Raw genomic sequence first — 24,576 nt, 5'->3', positions numbered from 1 at the left:
CTCCATCGAAATATATTAGTACGCATGCAATGCATTCTTGTAAGACGTTCTCTTATGCAACAATTACATACCAAAGTAACACACCTCCAGCAGACAATTCACTAGCCGACCGATTCTTCCCACGAGAACGGTCGCAGCTCTCTCGAACGGAGTCGATTAAAAGCGGGACCGTCGCGATCTCGATGCATCGGTCCAGTATGCCTCGATAAAGCGAAACAACAAAATCCACTTACCCGTGTCGCGAGCGCAGGATCCGCGGAACGCTTCGCAGCATCTCTCGCTCGACGCCATAATTCATTCCGCGGATGGTAATTAACCGTTTCGTAACGTACAAGGAACATGGTTCGTCTGGGACGCGTCGCATCGTCTCATAATCTCCGATCGACGTGGATTCCAATAAGCCGGTAGCAGCCTGTAAATCTACCAAATAATAAAATAAATCGTCGACCGTCGCGAAGGGGCTAGTAACCGATCCTCGGATAAGGGGAAAGCTTGAAGATATATCGGGGGAGGGGTCGAAACAGCGGAGCAGGGAGATAGAGACGAAGGGTGGTGGATGGGAAATGGTTAGATTTATTGCGTTGACCGAGGTGTTCCATCTTGTTTTAATTACCGAGGTCGCGATGCTCGCTTCGGCCTTTGTGCTCCGTTCGTTTCGGCGTTTGTTCGTTCCTTTCCCTTTTTTTTCCCCCTCGTTCTCCCGGGAACGGGATAGATTAAATGCGCGTGTGTTTAAACGTGAACGCGGTTTCTCATTTGACGGAGCCTTGTTTCTCGGTGAACACCGATTTCTACCGATACAGGCGATCCGTTCGGTACGATGCAATACGACGATAACGCGGGTTTGTCTTTGGGTAAACGAACAGGGACACTGAGAAGGAAGAGAATTTTACAAAAGATTTGTAAGATACAGTCAGTCCCGTAAGTATTCGTACATGAATATATTTATAATATATAATGAATATGTATTCATAATGAACAATTTATTTGGAAAGATCACATCTATCATTTAATTTAGATAAACTTACATAATTATACTAATAACTCTAGAGAGTATATCTGAGAATATTAATGGAGCAAATTTTGCCGACGACTCCGACGAAATCTGACTCGGAGATCCTTGACACGTGTCTCGCCGTGCGCTTCGCACTTTTTTGCACTTTCTCATGCTTGCATTTACAATATGGCACTCTTCTTCTTGTTGCCGTTTAGCCGAAACGACGGTGTCCCGTAGGAAGTTCGTCGTGTCCGACGTCTGAACCCCGCGACGACATTCCACGACCGCAGCGATATTTTCGTTGGTCGCTGCCGGCCAAACTGCATTTCGTCAGGCGAATGCAGATAGGCCATCGCTCCGTGAACATAAATCAGTCTGTTCCGTTTCTTCTGTCGCTCGCATGATTTGTGTGTTTTGTTACGCAATCGTGCATATGCTGGCTAGACGTGGAAAAACCACGAGCAGGAAACCACGTGAGGGACACGTGAGCCTTCGAGAAACGGTGCGACGGTGACGGATTTCCTGGCTCTCTTTTTTCCGTAAATACTTTCCACGAGGATGACTTCGCTGGTTTCGAAAACGAAGCAATCGTATTCCTCTTCTTCGTTAAGGGAAATGTAATTTTACAAGTGACAAGTTATGAATATATAATTTGTTCAACGAACGCATAGATTCGACGATTACGTTGGTCATCGTGGCAGAAGCGTAACTCGATGTAATTGTTATCACCATCGACGAGGAAGGGACCGTCTGTAATGGTGACGAATAAGGGAACGAAGCACCAAACGCACGGTTAGTAAAGTAAAATTAATATTCATATTCACGGTCGGATCATTTGTTCCCCTGGTGCAATATCAATAACCTGACCCTAGCAGTTATCCCCCTCGCACGGATGGCACTCGCGAGAAGGGGACGTACTCGGTATTTAATTACCGCGAATCGAGGGGTGATCCACGTACAAGTGTACGGCGGTTTCGTTATAAATTGTTTAATGTTCTCGCAGACGATGGCGAATTCTTGCTTAAAGATTTGCTTGGAAACGAATAATTCCTTGCTATTATAACGGTAATCTGAATTCATATAAAAATAAGGAATCCTTCCACTCCAGTTAAATACTCTAATGTTTCGATCCCAATCGCAGCTGAACATATAATAATACCGTGCTCGAACATCTCCCCTTATCTTAACCGCATAACTTGGACATCAAAACGCCATCGGGCGGTGAATATCATCGGATGAATAGAGCCAGAGGAAGATCGAGGCGATCGAAGAGATCCGAGAGTCTCGTGTAGACCTCGATCGAATCGTATCGTCGCGGTCTCGATGACATAGTGACGCCGTGCTCGACAAAGACCGAAAAAACGTCTAGGAATGCCGACGAGCATATTTCGACTGTGTCACCTGAGAGAGACGGCCATCCTTTCTCTTCCTCTCTCCGTTCGGTCCTTCTGTTTGGGAACCGAGTAGCTCTCCCCTGTCTGACCCGAAATATCAAATATTAATTAACCCCAACGATTCATTTCGATATTTATTCGTTGTTTGTATTCGAAGTTTGCGCATTGGAATCGAAGTCTCTCATTTCAGTGTCATCTTACGAAAATTTACCACGTACAAATATAAAATACACAGTGTTGTCTGGTTGTGCACTGGTAAAATAACCTGAAAATTATCGTGAAGAAACTGGCACACGTGTCGTCACCAAGTCGTCAGTCGTTAATACAAGAGACGCTTTGGAGTACAAAGGGTTGGAGTAGCGATTCAGAATGATCGCCGACTGCGGCTGGAAGGAGAGTTTCACTTGTTCTCTTCCTTGGGCAGCCATCGTAGACGTTCCCCGTCGTTGTCTACCTGCAGTAACACTTTTAGGTCGGACCTGGCCTCGGCATCGAAGGCATCTCTGCCCTTGTGTTCCCACGGGCTCGAACCTTTGACGTACGATGTCCCGGGTACGCGGTACACGACGTCCACCTTCCCGATATCGTAGTCCGCCCCTTCGTGTCTTCGTCTCCTTTTTTTACCTTCGTCGGGGTCCACGGTCCTCTTTTTGTTCGCGTGCAATCGCAGAAAACCGGTAGCCGGCGGGAGCTTTTAAAAGAACAGCGACTTCCGGATCGTGCGACGTTTTCGGGGAACGGTCGGCTTTTAAACGGCAGGAATTGGCAGACGACAGCCAACGAGAGGCACCATTCTTTTTCATAATCTGTTCCAATTATTAAGAGGAATTGGTCACCCACGTGATCGCACTTCGTAGGAAAAAATGAGCATTTATTTTTATAAGTAAGAATAATATAAAATAAAACGAGATTGATTTGACTTCTATTGTTCACGGGGAATACCACATTCCCTTCCGTCTTTTACGCGCAATTTTTGGAATAACGTCGTCAAGTTACCCCGAAACAATGGATTCGGTGTCTAGCGAACGACCAGCGTAATTTGTTTATTTGCGAGCAGCCGGAACGCATCGGAATAACGATTAGGCGTGTGCACCCCGGCGCACGTGTTCGATCCGTCGCGGACCCCTGCTACTCAGTTTTCAAGTCACGTCTCATTTGCGCCGTTCAATGTATCGTCGAGGGTGCGCCGAGGCATTAAAATCCGCCACCCGAATAAGGGCAGGTGCATCGTGATTCGTAAAAATCACGGTCACGGTGCGCGCTTCGAAACGATTCGATGAAAGCCGTTTTTACGGCTGTCACCAGAATGTTGCTTGCATCTTCATTTTTTTCCGTTTTAGGCCACTTTCACGAGAATGTTAAAAAGACAAGAGCCTAATTGCTGACGATCGATTCAAATGTTTCATTCATAAGGAAGTGTGTTTTTGATTACCAAATGTAAAAGAATGAAACCTCGAATTAATCTCTGCGATCCTCGAAAATAATGGGAATCTTGGAAACTGTGCCGCGAAGGTTATGAACCACTGCAGTTCGCCAATAGAACAAGGCGGCCAGGAACGTGTCTATTCGAGCAAAGGTTGGCCTTTCTTCTATCTCTCGCCGTGCGCCAAGGAGCCGGCAAGCGCCCGTGGAATGTCTTCATTAAAATACCCGCGCTCATCATTTATGCAAAGCAAAAACACAACGAGGCAAGTTTCGAACGAGATCACCGTCTCCGACGATATCCGCGCTAGCTAGTCGGAGTCTAGCGTTCAGTTTTTAATTTCCGCATTGTTTCCCGCGGCGTTTCGCGATTTAGCAGCGTTCCAGTTACGTGCCTCTGCTTCAGGCGTGAATACTCCCGATGCGCGGTCATCTATTAACCCTTTCAGACTCGAATTATATTTTTTTTTATTACAACGTGGAGAAATAAAGTATTATTTAAAATAATTGTTGTTCTCTTTCTTGTTACAGAATCCTGCCAAAATAATCGCAGCACTTGCACGAGCCGGAAGCAATCACCAGGCGCCCGTGACTCGTTCGCGCATTCATAATTAAGTAGAAAGTTAAAGGTACGACATCTTGTAATCTCGTCGCGTTTGTCATTGCCGGCATCAATCACGAGGACCGAATTCCGATGTCTTGTGCGTGGCATCGATATTGTAAATCTCGAGTGTAGATGCGTTACATTTTTTTACGCGCTTACACGTCTTGAAATTTGTCGCGTCTGACCCCAGCTTCGACGTTTCGCGAATGTTGCAGTTTTCATCTCGTTAACTAAGTAGCTCCCAAACTGTTACATTTCTTATTTCTCAATCTGCCAATTAATCGCGTTAATCCAGCTAATCCAACGACCAGTAAAAATCGCAATGATCGAAATTGCGATGGGGGTACTCCCCACCTTCGAGTCGCGGAGGGAGCTGAAAATCCATAACCACGAGCCGGGCAGTGTCGTCGTGGATCGCGACTCGATGGAATGCTCGAATCATGCTCCCTAATTCACCGATGATCCCAGCTTTGTCCAGCACACAGGGACAGCGATCGGGGACGATCCGTCCCGCGACACACGAGGCATCCCGCGGAGCAGGTAGCTACGGGGAGACTTTCTGTCAGCGTGGCGCATTATCTAGCGGTTTATCTGCGCCTATGAGGCTCCCTGCTCCCACACACGCTCGTCGTGCTTATGTACACGTCGTTTCCTTATGTAACGATACAACAGGTACACAACCACCCCGGGATTCCGTCCACGGCTGGGGACTGTTGTCTCTCTATTTCCCTGTTCATAAATTCATCTCGTGGGAGACCGCTGGCCAACTTGCGTGGGGCCTGCGCGAAGATGAAGGTCAACGGATTCTTTACCCCGAACAAGGAACACCGTCGAACCGTCGAGGCGTTTATCAGCGATTGACGAGCGCTCGGGAACGCCGCGGTTTACGCTCGAAGCATGATTCGAGCGTTTGCTGGCGGCTTGCGTTTGAATTAGCGTCGGCTTCAGGCTGGGAGGAAGAGGCAATCGCAGTGATCGATAACCTTTTTCGGAGGGAGTTACGTCGCATGTGTCTCTGAGTATTTTCGTGAGGAGGGGCTTAAAAAGAAATAAACGCGTGGAATATTGGAGGGATTGTAGAACGTAGTAGTTGTGAAATCGAGCACACGGCGAGTCCTCAGGGGCTGTAGCATGCGAATATGCAGCTACAGTACGGGCTTAGCAACCCCGGGGTACCCCAGCTAGATGGGGGCCAGTGGGCCCCAGCAGACACGAACAAAACAAAGCAGACGTGAGTCAAAATTGCACATCTAAAAAAAAAACCAAGCAACCAAGCACGCGGCAACTTTCCATTTTGATTTTTGTCAAGTTAAATATCGATGCATAAAATATTGACTAATAATGACTTTCAAGTCGTTTGTGCTGCCCTTATTCTCTCGTGCGAACAAGGGCTACCTGCTCCAAACGCTCAGAACTGGAGCACGGCAATCTAGATTAATCGTCTCTTATTTTTAGCGTTCCAGATTCCTCCCGCAACAATGAACAGTTTTGCATACACGTTGGAATGAACAATCCTTCGCCAACGTTCCACCGTCCACTCGAAATGGTTAATTAATGGTGGCTTAATAGTGCCGGCTGTAATTTCGACGAACGAGTGACTCGCATTCGCACATTTCGCGCACGCTTCGAATTGGCAACGAGTCAAGGAACGTCGAACGCATTTGAACGCACGGCACACGGTGCACTTTAAGTGCGCATAGCGACGCGGGTAAAACAATGCGACGCAAATTGTGCGAAATACTTGTAAAAGTTTAAATTGCTCGTTGCTTCGCAGGTTTTCATCTAAGCATCCATAAGATTCTGGGATCCCATCAGCGACCTATTTCATTAGCTCTCCTATATGTTCTTCAATCTCGCCCATATCTGTTTCACTATTTCTCCCAACAAGATCCGCATATTTCTCCGGGGTAACCTACGCCACCCTTTCCCCCAGAGCTCTCCAGTCTCACCTCTTCTCGGTACGCGTAGCTCGGTCGCAAAGTAGCTCAGAGAAGACGGAAAGCGACCCTCCCGCGGAGCGCATACCGCTCGGGCGAAGTAGTGCAAACAGAAGCTGAAGTATCAGCACGCCCGGCACGCTACTTGCGCGTTGAATGCAGCCAGAGGGAACTGGAACATCGCGCTGGCTCCCGATCCGTGCTCGTGCGCGAACGCGAACCGCACGCACACAGAAACGAGTCCGATCGGTTCGCGCAACAACCGTCGACGAAGGAATCGGGGAGAAAGAGACGCTGGTACCCGGATCGCGAGCTACCCGGGCTATGCAACGGTGAAATTCCGTCGACTTGTGGTGTCACTCGCTGAATTCCGTTTCGGCCTACGAGAGACGACCGTCCGATTTCCTGCCTCCCCCGTCCGCGTCTTCCTTTTTCGCTCGCGGATACCTTTAACGAGGACCGCTGATCGATGCGTCGGAACCTCGTATCTGGTGATGCCCTGCGGTCGATCGAGATGCAGATAGGGTTCAGCGCGTTGCCAATCGGCTCTTCCTTTTGATCTAGGCTCGAGGAACGCGAGGCTTTTCTATTCTCGTGCCCGCTAGACAAGGCAGTTTGCTTCGATCGCGTTCGAATCGACGGAAAGCCGCGGGGAAATCGATTTCTTAACTGAGCTCTTCATTGGCAACGATTTATTGTTGACCAACTTGGGGAATGTGTGGATCTAGGAACACTCGGATGGATAGTCGAGTATTTTTAACTATTCTTAAAAATTTCTGCTAGGATTAAATATTATTTCAACTACATCAACTTCGTCAAAATTCATAAATTTCATTTATTTACAAATTTATTTACAATAAAAAAATTATTTACAGATTAAATTGGCACGCGTGTCTTGTCCTTGGGTCAGTGTTTAGGGATTCCTACTTTGATATCTTTCGCCAGAGTTTCGTGAAAGGGCTCCAGCTCTCCTGGACTCGATGTTTACGATTCTGAGGGCTGCAAGGGTTGGCCATTGCGTGTCAAGACAGCCCAGCCATCGATTCGGCGCGAAGTAGTAGCCGATTCTATCTGGTTTAATCGGTAACTGATCGCATGCAAATCCGCGGCGTTTCTCGCACGGGGGACGAGTCTCGCGGGGAATTAAAAACAAAAAAAAAAAAAAGCGAGGGAGAGAAGAAAAGAGAAGAAATGTTCCCTTGGTTCTCGACCAAAGCGAGAGTGGTGATCAGCTGCGCGAGATAAAATCTTTACTTCTTTCCCGCTGTCCCTTGCGCCGACCCACGATCTCAATACACGCTCGGTCGTTCTTTCAGCCAGGCCGACAGCCAGCTCGGTCACGATCACAGACGAAACCGAGCTTGTAATTGTCTCGTAAATTCCGGGTATCGGTTTAATAGAATATAATAAAAACGCTCGGTCGGCCGATGAATTCGAGAAATTTGTTTCTTTCCCCGGTGATACGTTGCCAAGTACGTTTATAATGTATCCTCCTGGAGTAAATGGGGCAACCGGTGGCCGAATAAAGCGATAGAATCGATCTTTAACACTTTGCCCGCATGCTTTCGTGTTGAGCCTCGCTTAGGGCTGTCGTCGACGAATGTCACGGGAATGTTAACGACACCAGAGCTTCCAAATTCGGTCAGAAATCGGTTGGAATTAGCTCGGGAACGATTAACGTGGAAGCATCGGCCATGGACACCTTCGAGGCTTTTTTCTCCCTCGAAAACGCTACTCCACTTTTTTTTTTGTTCCTCGAATCAACGATCCTCAATTTCTCCTTGATGATACTCGAGGTGATCTTTATGTTAATATCTCGAGGTGGGTTTTTTCCTGATATAAAATGGTGACCTTGTCGAGATGAAAGCAGTGGCAGAGTGGGTATGAATAGCGTTTGTATTATTACGTGGTAAATTTACTCAGATGTTCCGGTGGCGTTAATCCGCGGTATAAATATTCGCGCACGCTAGCGAGACATCGCAGAATTCGAAGTCTAGAACGAAGTCGTGAAATCGTTGGCGTGCGTGGTGATCACGATGACAGTAAGTGCTGGCATTGTCCTAGAGAAAATTAATACTTATTTATTAAAGGTTCATTCGTCGATGCATTCTCTAAAATCAGAATTCGCTATTCATTCACACAGATAAATGCCTTGATTAACTACATGAATTGAAATTGATAATATTTTATTATACCGTGTTCACCCACTAATGTATGCAAATTTCTGTTTCAGATACTCCAGGCAATAAGAGTCATGACTGTCATCGCAGTAGTGCTACTGTACGTGGCACGACAGAAGGATGATTTCGAATACGAACCAATCAAAGTTTAAATTTTATGTAAATGTACCGAACCGCTTCGTTAAATGTAGAATAAATTGATCGTGTATGCAAAATTTTACTGTTTACATTGTAATCGTTCATTTCTAATGTGAATTCAGTTAAACTTTTATTGCTTCAGATTCGCCGTGTTCGACTGGTTGAATTTCCAAAGGGTTGAAATGATTTAATTTCGTTGGAGTTCATATTGCACAATGCCGTTACAAACAAATGCTCCAACTATTCCATTCTGCCTTCAATTGCCCCGACTACTCTGATATAAGAATGCTTCGATCTCCCCTCTACGCTCTCTTTCATGTTCAACTGCACCAACTATGCTAATTTAGTCAGGGCGCTCCTATCGACAACGATATAAACGAAAATCGAACAAAAGCCCGACGTGTATTATTATTATGCTGATTGCAAAATATAAATCCACTGTTGGAATATTCATTGAACCAAAATTCCGAAGGATTAAATGTAATATAACTTATATACTAACTGCTCTTATTTATACGGGAAAGCGAAGAACGTAAGTCGTATTAAATATTCATTCCTGAAAACGGATATTAATGTTGCTGTTGCCGATAGGAGTGGCGAGATAAGGATACGACTCGAGAGGAGACACGTTTGCTTCCTTTTAATCGCGAAATCGTATATCAACGTCACGATGAACGAAGGGCGCTGAAATAGCGCGACATTGAAGGTTTGCACGCGGATGGACATACGGTATTCGTAACATTGTATGCATATTAGACAGCTGGGCAATGGGCGAAGAAACATACCCTTCATAGTGGTCGACATTGGTCTTGTACCTTGGAAGTCTTCCGAGTTTCAGGCTCGCGAGACATCTGGATCCTGCAACCGTTTACCTACATTCGGCGCACCTTGGAGTTTTAATGAACGCAGGAGACGCACTGCGAACATTTTCCTGAAACAATAAAAATGTATGCATCGCAAGTTATATATACACAAATTTGTTTGTGAGGAAGGCAACACCGAGATACATCGTAAATTCAATGGTATATAATATATAATAATTAATATATTAACGATGAGTACTAGTGACCAATAAAGGGTTGAATAATTGTATTTATAAAAGAGAACTCGTCTCTGTTGCTGCAGAAAGAGGGAAACAATTAATTCGTATACCCGAGTAAACAAATAATCGAGAAGGAGGCTCGATGCGGCCTCTCCAAACTACGGAATTACCTGACTAAATGAAATCCAACTTGGAGGGCAGTCCGCTTAATAACAGAAATCTCGAGGGTGCCGATTTAGCTTACCCCATCGCACAGAACGGAAGAAAGAACGAAAACCACCGACTCTCTACCCTCGCGGGGTGGCCCTCTCGTTCCACACCCTCACTCTTTCTCTGTCGCTCTTCTCGTCGTCAATTATTATCGTCTTTCACGGCTTCGTAGGGCTGACGCCGACGTCGCAGGCGCCCCACGATTGGGCGTCGGAGCGCTCGACGTCGCCATGGAGACCCGACCCCCTTTCGACGAGGGGTTGGCCAAGGTGGGGACGAATAACTCGCGAAAACACGTAAATTAAACGCACTATGGGGGTTGATGGGGCGGAATGGGGCCGAGTGGGTGTCTCAGACCGTGAAACATAGCCGTCATAAGCGGATATTAAACCGTGCTTCCGGGGTCATGGCTGGTCCCGGGGGCTCGTAAAAACGCCGGCGGAAAAATCCTCGCTTCCTTTCGACGAATGCCGGGATCCATCGATGCGGACGGGACGACGTGTAAATGAAATTGCTCCCTATCGGTAGCGGGATTGCTGCCTCGAACATTTTGTCAATTACTGGAAGGGTCGACGATGCTTTCTTTTTATGCATCTGTATCTCGCTGGCTCGTCCTCTCTTCGCGTCGATCCTCTGTTTCCTCGGTGCACTCCTCGGTGCAACATTTTTTATTAATTTCATCGCCGTATTACCGTATCCAACTTCTCCACGAACTTCTCGCTATACCTCTTCCAAGCAATCGACACCGATCTCCTCCAGAATCGAACCGAACCAGCTTCAATTAACCCATAATTCAATAGGGTCGACCGCAACAAAAACGCCGGAATTTTCAATAATTTACACCGATAAGAAAATCTCGTCTCGAACCTCCGCGGTGTCCTCGCATCGGTGGAATCGTTCCGTGTATCGATTACGCGTCCGGCGAAGGGTGTCCGAGGTAAAATAAAATAAGAATATAAACGCAGAAGTGTATAAAGACGAACGAGGAGGGAAGACGGAGGTCCTGAGCGCGCAGAAGCGTCCCGAAGTCGCGCGACAACTTTCCCTATATGCGTTATTTCGTGACCGTCGGTTTTTCTGAGTATTGCGCGCGCCGGTACGCCGAGGTATGAAACCGCGCCAATTACCTTGTCAATTACCTCGATTGATGGTCACCGCCATATTGATTTCACAAACAATTTCAATGGTTGTGTTGCGTTTTCCTAGTAGATCCGCGGCCACGGACGTATCCTCGGCTCGGAGTGAGCAATAATTCTTGCTTTTGCCAACGGATGCCGAAGACGCCTGCTATCGAACCGATCGGACCAGTAATCCCAAGTATTTCTCACTCGTACTCGCTCGGGATACCGATTCCGCGTATCCAGCCAAAGATTTAGTGTCTCATAAGTCACCATCGAAAGTCGCGAATCGCGCGGGACAAAAAAACTTTATCGACACCGTACGAGACTATCTTACCGTAGGGATCTACTTACCGGTGTCTTATTAGCTGGCCAGGTTCGTCTCGATTAAACGACGCGGGGACCCTTTCTTGCTCGGCTGTCGCGATCGCGCAGTTCCCTCTTTCGCGGATATGGGCCAGCCATCGTGGTAGCGAACGGAGTGATTCTGGATGAACAAGGTAAGGTAGAGGCAACTGTCTTTTTGTCTCGAGGTTCCTCTAATGGTGTTGTTGGCATCATCAGTAATATAGAACCCAAGAGCAACACTCCTTGCAATTGCTCGTGACTAGAGTTTTACTGACCGGTAAAATGGAGTACTTTGCAAGTAATGCTTGGTAATGATGAACATTCAGTCCTCAGGGGCTGTAGTTACGTTTGAGTGCAGCTACAGTACGGGTTTATGAGATTTAAGAGATACTGCAAACAGTACTAAAACAATGCAGGAGTCATGTAAGACAAAGTAACGATAATAAGAATGGAAGTATTATTTAAGAAGAACTTTCAGTGTAGTATTGTACATGGTTACGCACTTTAATAAATAACGGAACGGAACGGATGAACACTAAGACTAAACGTCAAAACTGAAGTCCTCGACGCATACGGCCGCCATCTTTAGCTTCCGTCTTGCGTTCCAGTTGCGACCGGTTCTGTCGCGAACTGCTCCAATGTTCCCCAAACTTTCCCAAAGCCCCGGTTGCGTCAGCGGTGAACGTATGGCGAGGAAATTATTTCCTTAACGAGGTATAATGTCGCGCGTTAAAAGTGTCAACTTTTCGCTCGGGCACAGGTGTCCTTTCGGTAACGGTGAACGCGGTCTTGCATAGATTACCGTCCCTGAGCCGTCGTCTCCCCGAGAAGGATTGACAAGTGGTGCAACGGGCCCCTGCGGCAGCTGACTGCCACCGAATCAAAGCGTGCAAGGTGTCTCGACATTGTCACGCTCGTTAGAAGTACAAATGCGCCGAGAGCCGGCTCTGATATTTACTTCTCGTCGATCGCAATCTCGAAAGGTCCTTTCGCGGCGCTGATCAGAAGCATGCCGATGCTCGGAGGTGCGTGGTTATCCTTTTTTGATAACGCTTCGGGTACCGAATGTTTTTTAATCGGAGACGGCTGTCGCGAATTCCCGCGTCGAGATAAAAGTTCGCGCGTGTGTTGATCCGCTCGTCCATTGCGATATCAATATGGATCGCGGGCCAATAGAAGTCGAGACTCGACGGTGACAGAAAGGTTTTCGTGATTCGATACGGTCCTAAGTGGTTCGATATGGAGATTACCCGTAATTCGCAGACGATCCTTAACCCTTTCAGACTTACAGAATTACTTTTTTCTTCTCGTACTAATGTAACTTAATTTTTAGAATTACATAAAAAAAATCCTAGTGTAGTTTTCGCCCTAAACGATAATCTCGGTAACTTTTAAATTTTGTGTCTTCAACTGTGGACGCCAGGTTTGATAGGGTTAACGACATGCGTGTAATTTGGTGAAGTTGATCGGTTGCCTGAGATTGGACCGAAAACAAAAATGAACGCTCGAGCGGTCTTTTTTCCCCATCGAACGTGCATGCTCCCTGCATCGCATCAATTTCTCTCCCGAAATCGCATTACGCGTACACACGGCGTCGGAGCCCGCATAAAGCGAGGAAACGCCGACCGTGGTACGCCGTCGACGATAAAAAATATTAAATCGTCAACGTACAAGAAGACTAATTTGAGACGTCGAGGAATCGACGCCGCCGCGCACCGGCGACACGGGACCCCGCCGTACTTCTTGTATCGGTTGGAAAGTTTCGGCATTACCAGAGACGGAATGCGTGTAACCGCTGCCCTTTAACTTCCCGTAGGACCGCGAGCTTTAACGAACCGGCAGCGTAAAGTTCGCCAGGGGCCCGTGGACACGCTGACAACGCGAACCCGTACCATGTGGTCAATGCACGACCGTGGCCCACGGCCGTTTAACGTTCCCCGTGGATACACGAACATTCCACAGTTATTTCGAATACGGTCCCGCGGGCCGTTTTTACGTCAACGTAACTCATGGCACGACGCCGATTTCGGCTCCCGCGCGCGTGTCACGGGCGTTCATATTTTCCCCGTCGCGGCAAAACGCAAACGTCGTCGCCCGCTGCGCGTCACCTCGTTTCGAATCTTTATAGTTTCTTTATTGCCCGTCTTCTCGCTGGGTTCGGTCGAAGTCACCGCTACCAGACGCTATCGATGCCCTTAGACTCGCTTTGAACCTCGTTTGTACGTCGACGAAGCCTGGAATCCTCTCCGTTAACGAGGATTCCGGCAGTTGGCAGCGGTTAAGATTACTGCTCCGAAGTGCTGATACGGTGGTAGCAAGTTATTAAGAACCAGGTGGTTCTAGTATGAGGAGGGTGGAAGAGATCTTTGCTAATAGATACTGCTTAGAGAGAATGATCTAACGCAGAACAAAATTTATTCGAAACCAGTTAAATTATTCGAAAACCAGATCAGTCTACCAGAATTTTCAAATTTTCGAATGTTGCAAGGTAATTCATCGAGTGACGCGTTTGACGCGCTCACGCTGCGAAGCTCTGTACGAATTTTTTGTGGAATCGATAACTATTAGAGCGGATAGATCGTTAACGGATACCATCATGGCGACAAAAAGGTGGTCAATTTGAGCGCAATGACGCGCACGGGAAGTCATAGCGATGTCAACTCACATAATCACAGCGCTATTCAATTACGGTGTCATAAAGTACGCGCATGATGGCCGGAAAAACGCTCCAAGGATCGTTAATTGCTTTCGAGATGAACGAGGAATTAGATCGCTCTCTATGTACTTGATTGCTTCCGAAGTTGCGTTATAATTTAATGCCGTGTCACGTTTCCCGTATATCCGTACATTTAATCTTCTCGTGATCCTCTTAAACCCTACTAAAAATCCTACTGAAATAACATATAGGGTTAGAACTAGTGCATCAAGTCTGACAAATATTTCGAAAAATATTCGAAGCGACGATCCTTCAGAAACTAACCGCGAAAGGTTGTCGATCAAACGTTGACACGATTCCACCGACGCGACGGCGGCTGTTTCCGTTTCATAGTTTGTAATTACGTTTGAATTTAATTACGAACAACGGTCGACCGCTTTACGCGTAGTTCAGACTAAATTACGTGGGAATTCTGGATACTTCATTAAAGAATTCCTTTAGGCGGCCTACGTTCGCTGTAACGCGAAAACGCAAACGCAATTTGTAACGTTTCTTATTTCATTTGTCGCGTCACTTGACCCTTTTCCGTTGGAAAATACATGGCCGTCGTCTTCGCGGAAACGCGCACGGAAAAATGGTCTGTCATTGTTACATGGAAAGTCGAGAGGCTCGCGTGGCTTTACAGAAATGGACAGACAACAGTGGAGCCTAGCTCGCTTGCAACTCGTATCGAGAAAACAGGGTCACCAATGTAGGTATCTTTGCAACTCGTGCTGCTTGTGCTCGTTTTTATCTCGTGAAAGGTAGATCAGTGGACGGACGCGCGCTTAATGGAAACAGTGTTACAAGTTGCTGCACTGTTGCTCAATTCATTCGAGCGCTGCGATATACCAGCTGACGACATGACTTTTCAATTATCTTACACCGACGTTCATGTTAGATTTCATTCGGTGTTCTAGTTAATTCCGTTCTTAATCGCGCGATATCGGAGCAATGAGAACCAATACCACCTTCGAACCGATAAAAATGAAACTCTCTCGCTTTAACTAGGAAGTACTAAGAAGTTTACTCTCAGACCACGCGTGCCATAGTTAACAGTTTACCGACCGTTAGCGTTTGGGCATGTACGGAATTAAATTTAATATTGGGTTGTCCAGAGGGTCAACTATCACTCTCGATTCCTCAACAGTTGTTGTTCGACTTCGATTCCTTCGATGCCTGACCTATTACGAGGATCCGCAGTTTCCAGAATCCGCACACCTCGGCGTTCGTCGGAATCAAAAATCGGCGTGTACAAGCATTCCGCGGGGTGCGGCGCGCGCGCGCGGTACCACCATGGCCGAGATCAGCACGAAATGGCGGCTCCTTTGTTGGTCCCTGTCCGAGCGGTCATCGCCGAGGGTTTTTACCCCGTCGGAATCCACGAAACACTTTTACGTACGCGCTGGGCCCATTGAAATGCAACTCGCATTCCCGGTTGCTCCGTCAGCTCTTCGTCCCCTGTGCCCAGGCCCCTCCCCTCCCACGCTCGATGCCTCTGCGGAAGATCACTCCCCGATAAACCACTAATCTGCCTCTCTTTCGGTGCTCCCGATCAATCTTGTCGTTTTTCTCGATCGCCAGGGGAATATCGACACGGACATATAAGTACCGCTGAACGATAAAGACCCTGAAATAAACGGGGTGGTCCCCGCGGTTAGAAAGAGCGAGGAATTGGGAGGGGGTTAGGCGGCTACCGAAGCTTATTAGTTATTTTTGCATCGAGGAATTTGTTCGCCGTTGATGTCCTCTCGCTTGGACGTTTGGGACTTGCCGAATCGTAGACCGCTGTCGACGCGATCGGTAATTTCAAAGGAATCTTGTAGACGTTCCGAGCTTCGTGAAAATTGCGATCGCTGGCAGGAACTTTTGGGACGATCTAATACAATGGAAAATACGGACCCGATCAGGGGTTGCTAGTTCCGTCGCCATAATTTGGTTTAATCGTCTTCTCGAGCAGTGTCTTTTTTAACTTGATTTACAACCTAGTCGCTTTGAAATCTAGATAAGAGACAGGAAAACGTGTAAACGACCGGCCACGACTCGAACCGTGACCGTACGACGAGAAAGAGGCGGTTCTTTCGAAAAGCGAATCGAAGGCGCTCGATTCAGGGCCCACGAAACTGGGCACAATAGCGAAAAAGGTTTATTGCTCGTAAAACCAGACCGTTCTTGCGACCGGGATTGACCACACGCGGCATCCTGGGAATCTGTTCATTTATTTCGCATTAAACCTGGACGAATTTTATAGCCAACTAAAGTCGGACGCGACGACAATGTCGTTAAGATACCCGTGGATAATGGATTTATCTTGGCGCCGACCACCTCTCGCGATGTCGCTTTATCCCAATCCCTCGAAACTCCCTTGTTTTCGACACTGTACGTCCCTACCCTAGGATGACGATCGACGCATGAACAGGCGACTAAGTAATTTAATCGAAAGTAGCTGTAATTTGTGAGTAGGAAATTATTCAAATGCGCCCGTGATCACGCACAGATTTTACAAAAGCGGATGAGCATTAATTGAACAATTGCACTGCACGTCGAATGAGTGATTCTCCGCAATTTCATTTGGACGAAAAAAATTCTGCCGCCCTCCCCGCCCTCGCTATTGACTACGAATACTGTCTCTATTGTGTAACGAGTAACGGAAACATTCCTGAAATGCCAGGCAACTCTCGAAATCAACAGCATTTGACGCTCAAAATATCGATGTTCTCGTAGGGTTAATTACTGATGCGTCAATATCCAATAGGTATTTATCGAATTCATCCGCTGGGTAAATTCGAGATATCCCTGTGAATTTCGACTCGTTCGATAGTTCCCTTCAAACGCAAACGACGACTGCAGCGAGCGTTCTGCGAAGACCGCATTTTTCGGTGAAAACCATTTCCACGACTTTGAATACGAAGCAAACGGAGATAATAAAACACTCGGACTCGCGGTTTTTCGTTGTACTTTGCATCGTTCGCGAAGAATGACTGATTTCTATGGTCGGCACAATCAAAGAGTCGCATTGCTAGAGTTCATTATCACGGAAAAACCATAGCTGGACTTTTATGTCGTCGGAGAAAATCGAAACGACGATTAGCGACGCGAGAGGAAACGCCGGGACGTTTAAAAAGGAATGCGCCAATCAATCGACACGTATGAACCTTTATAATTCCCGTGTGGCTTGATCGCCTTTTTTCGACGACGTGAAATGACAGCCAGGAATGAGGGCCACTCGGTTCGTCCATTTCATACGAAGTTATGAAGCAATTCAACTAGAACAAGTTCTCTGTCGCTCTTGTATGCTTTCTTTCTCATTATTGGTTCGTCACTTGGATAGCCTTTACGTACAAACGAATACACCAATTGTTTGAAATTCCGCGACGGTTGAGGGAGAGGTTGCAATTGAAGCATTAGAATAGAAACAAGAGGGATAAGCGCGTACACGTGTTCGAAAGATCGCCAAGTGTACTCGTGTGTTCGTTAACTACGGAGATAAGGTGCCTATACGTAGGTGACACGTGCTACGAAAATACACGCCTAAGGACTACTCGGAGGGAAGCGACAAGATAAAATTAGAAGGAGAGAAAAGCGCGTCGTCGAAACGTTTGTTTTACGGTGCCGCCCGGTTCCACGACATTCGCCGCAATTTTTCTTTCCACGTCCACTTACGGCACGGTGAAACGCTCCGATTCGGTGAACAGAAGGGTCTGTTCGGTGAATTAATAATATCGTCCCGAAACGTCAAATAACATCGCGAGGAAATAAGCATTCGCGATCCTTCTTCCATTCGTTTCCACGTGGGTCGGCTTTGACACGCGACACTTATGAGAAAAAGAGAAGGAAACGTGCGGACTGTTATGTAAACGAATATTTCGTTGAGTTTTTGAGATATCATATGGAAAGTTAAGAAAAGTTGCACGCTATTGAACGTACTGAATATCGTTTTTAGAGAAATGGTAATTTGAATTTCTAATAAATGGTAAATATTCGTTTGCGTACATACCCGTGCTGCGCGAAAGATCGTGCGAATTCTTTGGTACTAGATTTGAAATATTTGGTAGAATATTTCTGAAATGTCGGTGTAACGCGTCTACGTTTACCTCTGTGCAGTAACGTTTCTGCGTCCTCGCAGACAATATCGCTAAAACATTATGAAATCATGAGAAATTTTAGAAACATATTTCTATTCATATTTTTTCTATAATTCTGTTTAATTTTACAATTCATACCGCAGCGTTCACGGAATAAAGAATCGATCTACGTATGAATTTTGCCCATCACTGGCGCGAAAGGGTAACGGCGAGCACGATGAATTATCCGCTAGTTTTGTTACTCGCGTAACTCATTTAGCGAACACGCAGCCTCTTGTACTCCTCGTTCGCCTTGTACATATTTACTTTTTTCCGAGGGAACGGCGTCTCCGAATGAGTTATCGCGGCGAAGCCTCGAGCCCCACTCAATTATCTTAATGAGCAGAAACGCCAATAGCGCGCCACGTTTTCGGGGCTACGTCTTTATTTTTAAACCTATTCCCGCGTTGACGAATTTGCGGACGCCAGTCATCCTCTAAACGGAACGCCCCTGGGAAAAGTTTCCTTTCCAAGATTTTTCGAACACTGTGGTTTCACGGTACTTCAACTTTATACTACGTATCTACTTCATAGAATAAGAAGGTAAGAAGAATTGATTTTAAAAACATTCTTTCAACAATGGTCCCTAAAATTTTGATAAAATCACGAAAGAAAAATGTAGTTATTCAGTTTGGCTTATAATAGGCCCATGTATCTTCCGCTCCCTTGCGATCTCTAAATTCCTTCCGTCGATTAATAAACGAAACTGGTCACGATTTTTCCAAATAAAATAACGCATTACGTAACGACGTAGGAATCGTTAAAAGCGAAGAATTTTAATTCCCGCCTGATCACGCATAGAAAACCATTCTAGGAAGATCCAACCATAGTCTTCGCGGAAGAATGCATAGCTTCCACGTGACGGGCAGTGCGTTTGCTCCTCACAGGGGCAAATGTCCCATTAAATCGACGGTTATGTTTCTAACGGGATTTCCGTGTGCAGGAATTGCGCGCACGTAACGTGTCACCTATTCGACGTATCCGTGTATCATGGCGTCCGCCGCGCGGTCACTTGATCCCGACTATGAATGAAATTTTGCCTCGTTCTGCTTGATCTGTCTGGTATTCAACGCGAAAGTATTCTTCCGTCAACGTTATGCATTAACTCCGTCGTGACCGAGCATACTTGACCCTAAACGACTCCGAGATGCTTCGAGATACAAGAAATATACGCCGCACGGAGTAATTACACGATCACCTATGCGAGGGACACGTCAGGCATCTCCAGCATCCTATGGAAGTTGGACGCTATTTAAAAACGTTGCCATTTTAAATACGAGCCACCTCTATCATCTCCGATGCCTCCTTGCTTTCCTCCGAGTTACCTAGAATTACCGCGAATCTTCGATCGAAACCGTGAATTCCAGAGGACTTTCGACAGATTCCAAATTATACAAATCTATCCACGATAAAAGGAAAAAAAGGAACACGGAAATCTTGGCGGCGTCGATCCGTTCGGATTCCGAAGGGCGAAAAACTATTTCTGGTAGTCACGTGCGAACCGCAATCCCGCAAAAGTCCCCAGCGCCGCGTTTTCTCTTTCCCGCGTCGGTTAACTTAGATTCCACGACGAGCCACCCATCAAAATGATAAACTCCTCTCCTCCCATGAAAGAAAGCGGGACGTAACGTCGGTGCATTTATTTTCGTACACCACTTTCCCCCGCGTCGGCTGGATAATAGCTCGAAATTCCTACTGGGGTCTGCCAAGGTGGGAATGTTCGATTCGTGAGTAAATCAATCTTTCTAACCCGATCGTCCGCGTTACTCAACATTAATATTTATACAAATGTACACTTAAAAACATCAAATCTACCATTTAATTTAAACAAATTTCTTCGATAGATATAGAGGGTACGAATATTTACGGGATTGATTGTATGTCATCGAACTAGCACCTAGGGTTGACTCTACCTTCGTCGAATCCCGCGATCGATTCTTTCCGTACAGGAACCGAACGTTCCCACCGCGAGGCCGCGACAGCTAGAGGACCATGGTGTCTATTCGTTCCAGTCGTGGCGCCACCGATCAAGAGATCCGCGTCGGTATGGTAGAGTCGTCGTTCGATTGCGGCGTTGCCAGTTCCACGGGATTCCGACTTCGAATGGAGGGGGGCAACTAGCGACGTTGAAACTGGAAATACACGGTGTAACGGTGGTGCGCAACGAGGGTGAGAAAAAAAGCGGTGTCGCGAGAACGTGAATTCGGTCAGACCTGGTGGACACGTGGGTCATGTGTCGGTCGCACGTCGCGGCTGCACGCGTCCTTGCACGACCCACGCGGCGTCGCGGTGCCCTAGCTCGCGGCGTTCCACGAAATTACGTAATGACGAGTCGTCACGATGGAAGACACTGCGTGTTGTGAGGTGACACTGGTGCTCCGTTCGCTCGAGAGCTTCTTCGGCTCGTTTCTCGTGGACGAACAGTACGTTGGTCTCGGATGATCGAGATTCCACCGTGTTAAGTTCGCGTGGCGAAAGAGTTCTTCCACGAAAACGGAGCGGAACGGTCTGACGACGACGGTTCTCTGTGTTCAAGGTTACCAGCATGAGTTTCTGGCCACGAAGACGATTTCGTGTCACTCCGCTACGAGCGTTGGCGGCGTTTTTCCTGATGGTGGTGCTGTTCTGGTACAGCCTCAGTCGGCAAGAGGCGCCCAGACAACCGTGCAGCGTTCCTGAGGAGTTCACGGATAAGCTCCACGAACTTGCCTACAGGTGCACACGGTTGACTCCTAACTGCTGACCGTGGATAAGCTCTTATCAACAGCGCGGTTGGCAGATAGGTTTTATCGTAGCAGAATGGCTGACTACGGTTGCATGAGGGCTGGCCTAAGTGTTGCATGCGATTGGTTCGGTCTGTTGGATCGAACTACTTGAACTGTTTGTTCATTTATTGAGCATGTGGCTCACAGAACTGGATACATTTTAGTAATCATTGAATGCTTGCTTTGCATTGCTTTGCTTTTGCTTGCATATTCCTTTTCGTCCTGACATCCCCAATGTGGGTGTCGGTAGTCTGTTGGGCCTCCCTATAGTTTGGGCATCTCGGAATCGCTAGAGCTGTACCGTAGCTACGATTAAACATAGCTACGGCCCCTGAGGACCTCAAATAGAATAGACATTAAATTCGAATACAATCGCTAAACGCAGAGATCATATGTATACATATCCGAGAAATACCAGATAATTTTGAGCAAAGATGCATGATTGCGAACAAAAATGGACCGATATATCGCTCTTGGCACTCGAAGGGTTAAGCTACATAGCAAATAAACCCGGAAACGAGGCTGCTTAAACCTTAATTACTTTCATTCTTCGGCAGAATTCGAATCACCGACACGTTAACCGTGTATCATTGCATTACACAGATAAGCATACATCCAATTCCACGCTCACGAGCTTTTCACCTGATTCCCTAATGAATCACGTTCCTCGTTTAACGTCACGAGTCGGACAACACCGCATTCACAAATGTTATTCCGCCGCGTTCCGAATCGTTTCCGTTAAATCTGCCATTAAATTCCCAGCCCGTTACTCGCGTATCCGTCAAATCTGCTGATCCTCTAAACAGCGAAACGGGGTCAGACGTGGGCGGCCAAAAGTTCCCTTTAATTACGAACCGGCGAATCGTCGATTTCGGTTTCGCGGTTGGCAGGGGAACATGCAAAAATTATTGACTCGGCTGGCGTTGGTTCCCTCGTATATGGACATTGCTTGCGATTGAAACGTCGATTCGATGGACGCCGTTAACTATTGCGCCAGTGGACTAAAATCAGAATTATTTCTTCTTTGAACGAAGTTAAACGAGAGTCTTAAACAAATTGATTATCAGAGCATGTGACAAAAAATCCATGATGGAAGGTGTACTAGTTCGTACACCAACCATCGCAGTTCCTACGCCAGTTAAACCTTGGAAATGTACATATATTGGTCTTGCTAATATGCACGCCATTAGCCTAACACACTCGTAGGACAGTAGTGTCGATAGTCTTGGCATGTGGAACCAATCCTCCCTCTACCAATTTCCTCAGTCTATATAATTAACGTCTGGTGCGTGTGATCCCCGTAGGGCTCACTTGGTGTTGGCCAAGTTGGGCATCGTGCACTTTCTGTGCCTCGGGGGACTTTGGGGTCAAGTTCGAATCGGTCGCGCGCTCCCCTGGGCGCGTAAGGTCGAGCTCTGCCTGGTGGACACGCTAAGAGACGACGTCCTAATCACGAAAGCATTCCGCGAGGTTGGCCTAAGCGCCACGTACCTGCACGCAGCCGGAGTGTACCGAATACAGGAGCACGAAGTCGGCGAGGACGCGCCCAAGGTGGAAGTTGTCGTTTTCGAGGAGGATGCGGTGGTGAGCTCGCCATTAATTATTATGGCATGGCTTTAATTTAATACCTACCCCTGATAATTACAAGGGTACACACAGGGTGATACACAGCACGTATCTAAATCAAACTCAAATCTACTCAAATCCGTGATATCGGTATGGAATGGTTTGAAATGTTAAGTATGTTACGATTGTCGGTAGCATCACCGAATTTCGAATATTCTTCGTTTCGGAGACACGTATCATTTTCTGTGAATTTCCTGTGCTCTTTCCATTTATAAAAGGAGACACACATCGGCGACATGCCACCGATTCTCGAAACGCGCGAACTCGTAAAATCGTTTAACGTCACCAACTAGCCGTGTTATTTGCGAACGAACATGCGAACTTGTAACGATTCGCGGACCTATCGCGAGCTGGAAATTTAACGCCGCAGTATCGTCCGTTACGATTACGTTATAAATTCGGCGACGAGTCGCGAATATTTTGTGGGATTTACGACGCGTGTTTTACGTATGGTATAACTAGGGCAACGGAAAGTTGCTCTTTGGCATGGCTTTTGGCAATAAAGCGGACGAACTTTCCTTTGCTAACATCGCGTGGCTTTATTACGGTATAACCTGTTAAGGGCCGCTCCGTGGGAGATAAAAATGTGGAACGCGGGTACATCGGGATGATGTAGGACTTCTATGCCGCGTTATCGTACAGAATAGGAATCTTTGGAAGCGATCAGTGTGGGGTAAACCGCGATAAATCGCGAAAGAGACGACGTAACTTTTATTAGAGGAATTTGTCAGTGAGCCTTAATTTTAGAGGATAGTCTATGTACTTAATATTTCTATAAACGAGGAAGTTTTTTTTTCTGTTGCAGACGCAAATGGTAAGGAGAGTCGGTTGGACAAGAAGAGTACTGCCTCCGGATTGCGAGTTCTCCCCTAGCCTGCAATGCTTCCCGCCACAGTTGGTGATTCCTCCCTTACCGGCGAAACAGTTCGGTGGACGACTGATGCCTGTACCTAGGGAGGGTATAGAGCTCCAAAAATATCACTACCCTAATGACTGGTGGCTCGAGGTGAAGCCCACCGATTGCACCGAGCCTCAAGAATCCGGCGCGTAGTACTGGGTCTCGTTGCGACGAGAATTCGCGCTCGAAAAGTAATCCTATCGCCAAAAAGTTGTCCACTGGGACTCCTAAACTGGAACAGGATCCCTCAGCTAAACCTATGGACGAGATCAGTCTCGGTTATCTCGGTAACCAAATTTTCACCGATCGATTTCGTTTCTAGGGATACGATCCGCATGGGAATTTGAGGATACGAACTGTGGATAGTACTAGTTTTATTGTAAAACGGGTTATTTATTTGAAATGATTGGAGTATCGAACTTCCATTTGTAGGAATTAATTTTCTTCCAGTAATTAATTGTTTCATGAATGTACACGATGAACAGATTCCGATAGCATCGTAGACGGCTTTAGGAACTTTAGGCAAGTCTATGTCTGTCCTTTTCGATAGTGCAGTATTTCTCATGGACTTTCGTATAAGTACAACGGAAAGTGAGACTAATAAGTTGGATAACCAACTTAACACCTTTCGATATAAATTGCATTATTTTTCTCACTTCACCTGTAAATATATGCCCCCTGGCAATGATTCGATCATCCCCTGATCGAACGTTATACATAGTCATTTCCATTGGTAGATCCTCGTAACAAGTATGGACTTCACTGTCTTCTTCACGTCACGTGTAAATAACCTAGATGAAAGTTAAATACTTATAGACTAGAAAAATTATTCTTTCCGGGAGGCTGAATAGTCACGTGCAAAGCTTAATGAAGCAAGACTAAATCATCCTTGAACATTTCTCACTTTAATTTAAAGATCAACGATTTCTCTTCACCGCAGGTAACTACTGCAAATTGCATTTACACTCGAAATAATTCACAATAATCGGCTCTAGTGATTATCTTGATTCGAAGCGTCAAAACACACACACAGAGAGAGAGAGAGAGAGAGAGAGAGAGAGAGAGAGAGAGAGAGAGA

At 46.6% G+C, this 24,576-nt stretch overlaps 2 protein-coding genes across 5 annotated transcripts in view; both read left to right on the top strand.

The window, feature by feature from the left end:
* Window positions 1-8,742, top strand: part of LOC128876624 (protein vestigial) — an 82,397-nt gene extending 73,655 nt beyond the window's left edge. For all 3 annotated transcript variants that reach the window (XM_054123135.1, XM_054123133.1, XM_054123137.1), the window contains exons 6-7: window positions 4,345-4,442; window positions 8,588-8,742. In XM_054123135.1, coding sequence (XP_053979110.1) covers window positions 4,345-4,424 — 80 coding nt within the window. In that variant the 3' untranslated portion in view covers window positions 4,425-4,442; window positions 8,588-8,742. The remainder of the gene's footprint in view (window positions 1-4,344; window positions 4,443-8,587) is intronic.
* Window positions 8,743-20,339: 11,597 nt separating this feature from the next.
* On the top strand, window positions 20,340-24,557 carry LOC128876115 (uncharacterized). 2 transcript variants are annotated; one of them, XM_054122216.1, is made up of 4 exons: window positions 20,342-20,632; window positions 20,746-20,924; window positions 22,279-22,558; window positions 23,406-24,557. In XM_054122216.1, the coding sequence occupies exons 2-4, from the start codon at window positions 20,755-20,757 to the stop codon at window positions 23,649-23,651; spliced, it is 696 nt and encodes a 231-aa protein (XP_053978191.1). In that variant the 5' UTR covers window positions 20,342-20,632; window positions 20,746-20,754; the 3' UTR covers window positions 23,652-24,557. The 2 variants fall into 2 exon arrangements, with proteins under 2 accessions (XP_053978192.1, XP_053978191.1); XM_054122217.1 differs by having other exon boundaries at window positions 20,340-20,924.
* The last annotated feature ends 19 nt before the right edge of the window (window positions 24,558-24,576 follow it).

Source organism: Hylaeus volcanicus, chromosome 5 (genome assembly GCF_026283585.1).
Source record: "Hylaeus volcanicus isolate JK05 chromosome 5, UHH_iyHylVolc1.0_haploid, whole genome shotgun sequence".
NCBI classification, from domain to species: domain Eukaryota; kingdom Metazoa; phylum Arthropoda; class Insecta; order Hymenoptera; family Colletidae; genus Hylaeus; species Hylaeus volcanicus.
The sequence above is the reverse complement of the archived record's forward strand: the minus strand, read 5'-3'. Positions and strand labels throughout refer to the sequence as shown.

Coding starts and splice junctions, on each gene's coding strand:
- LOC128876115 (XM_054122217.1), top strand. CDS start 20,755: ATGAGTTTCTGGCCACGAAGACGATTTCGTGTCACTCCGCTACGAGCG. Junction 20,925..22,278: donor CTCCACGAACTTGCCTACAG/GTGCACACGGTT, acceptor TGATCCCCGTAG/GGCTCACTTGGTGTTGGCCA. Junction 22,559..23,405: donor TTTTCGAGGAGGATGCGGTG/GTGAGCTCGCCA, acceptor TTTCTGTTGCAG/ACGCAAATGGTAAGGAGAGT.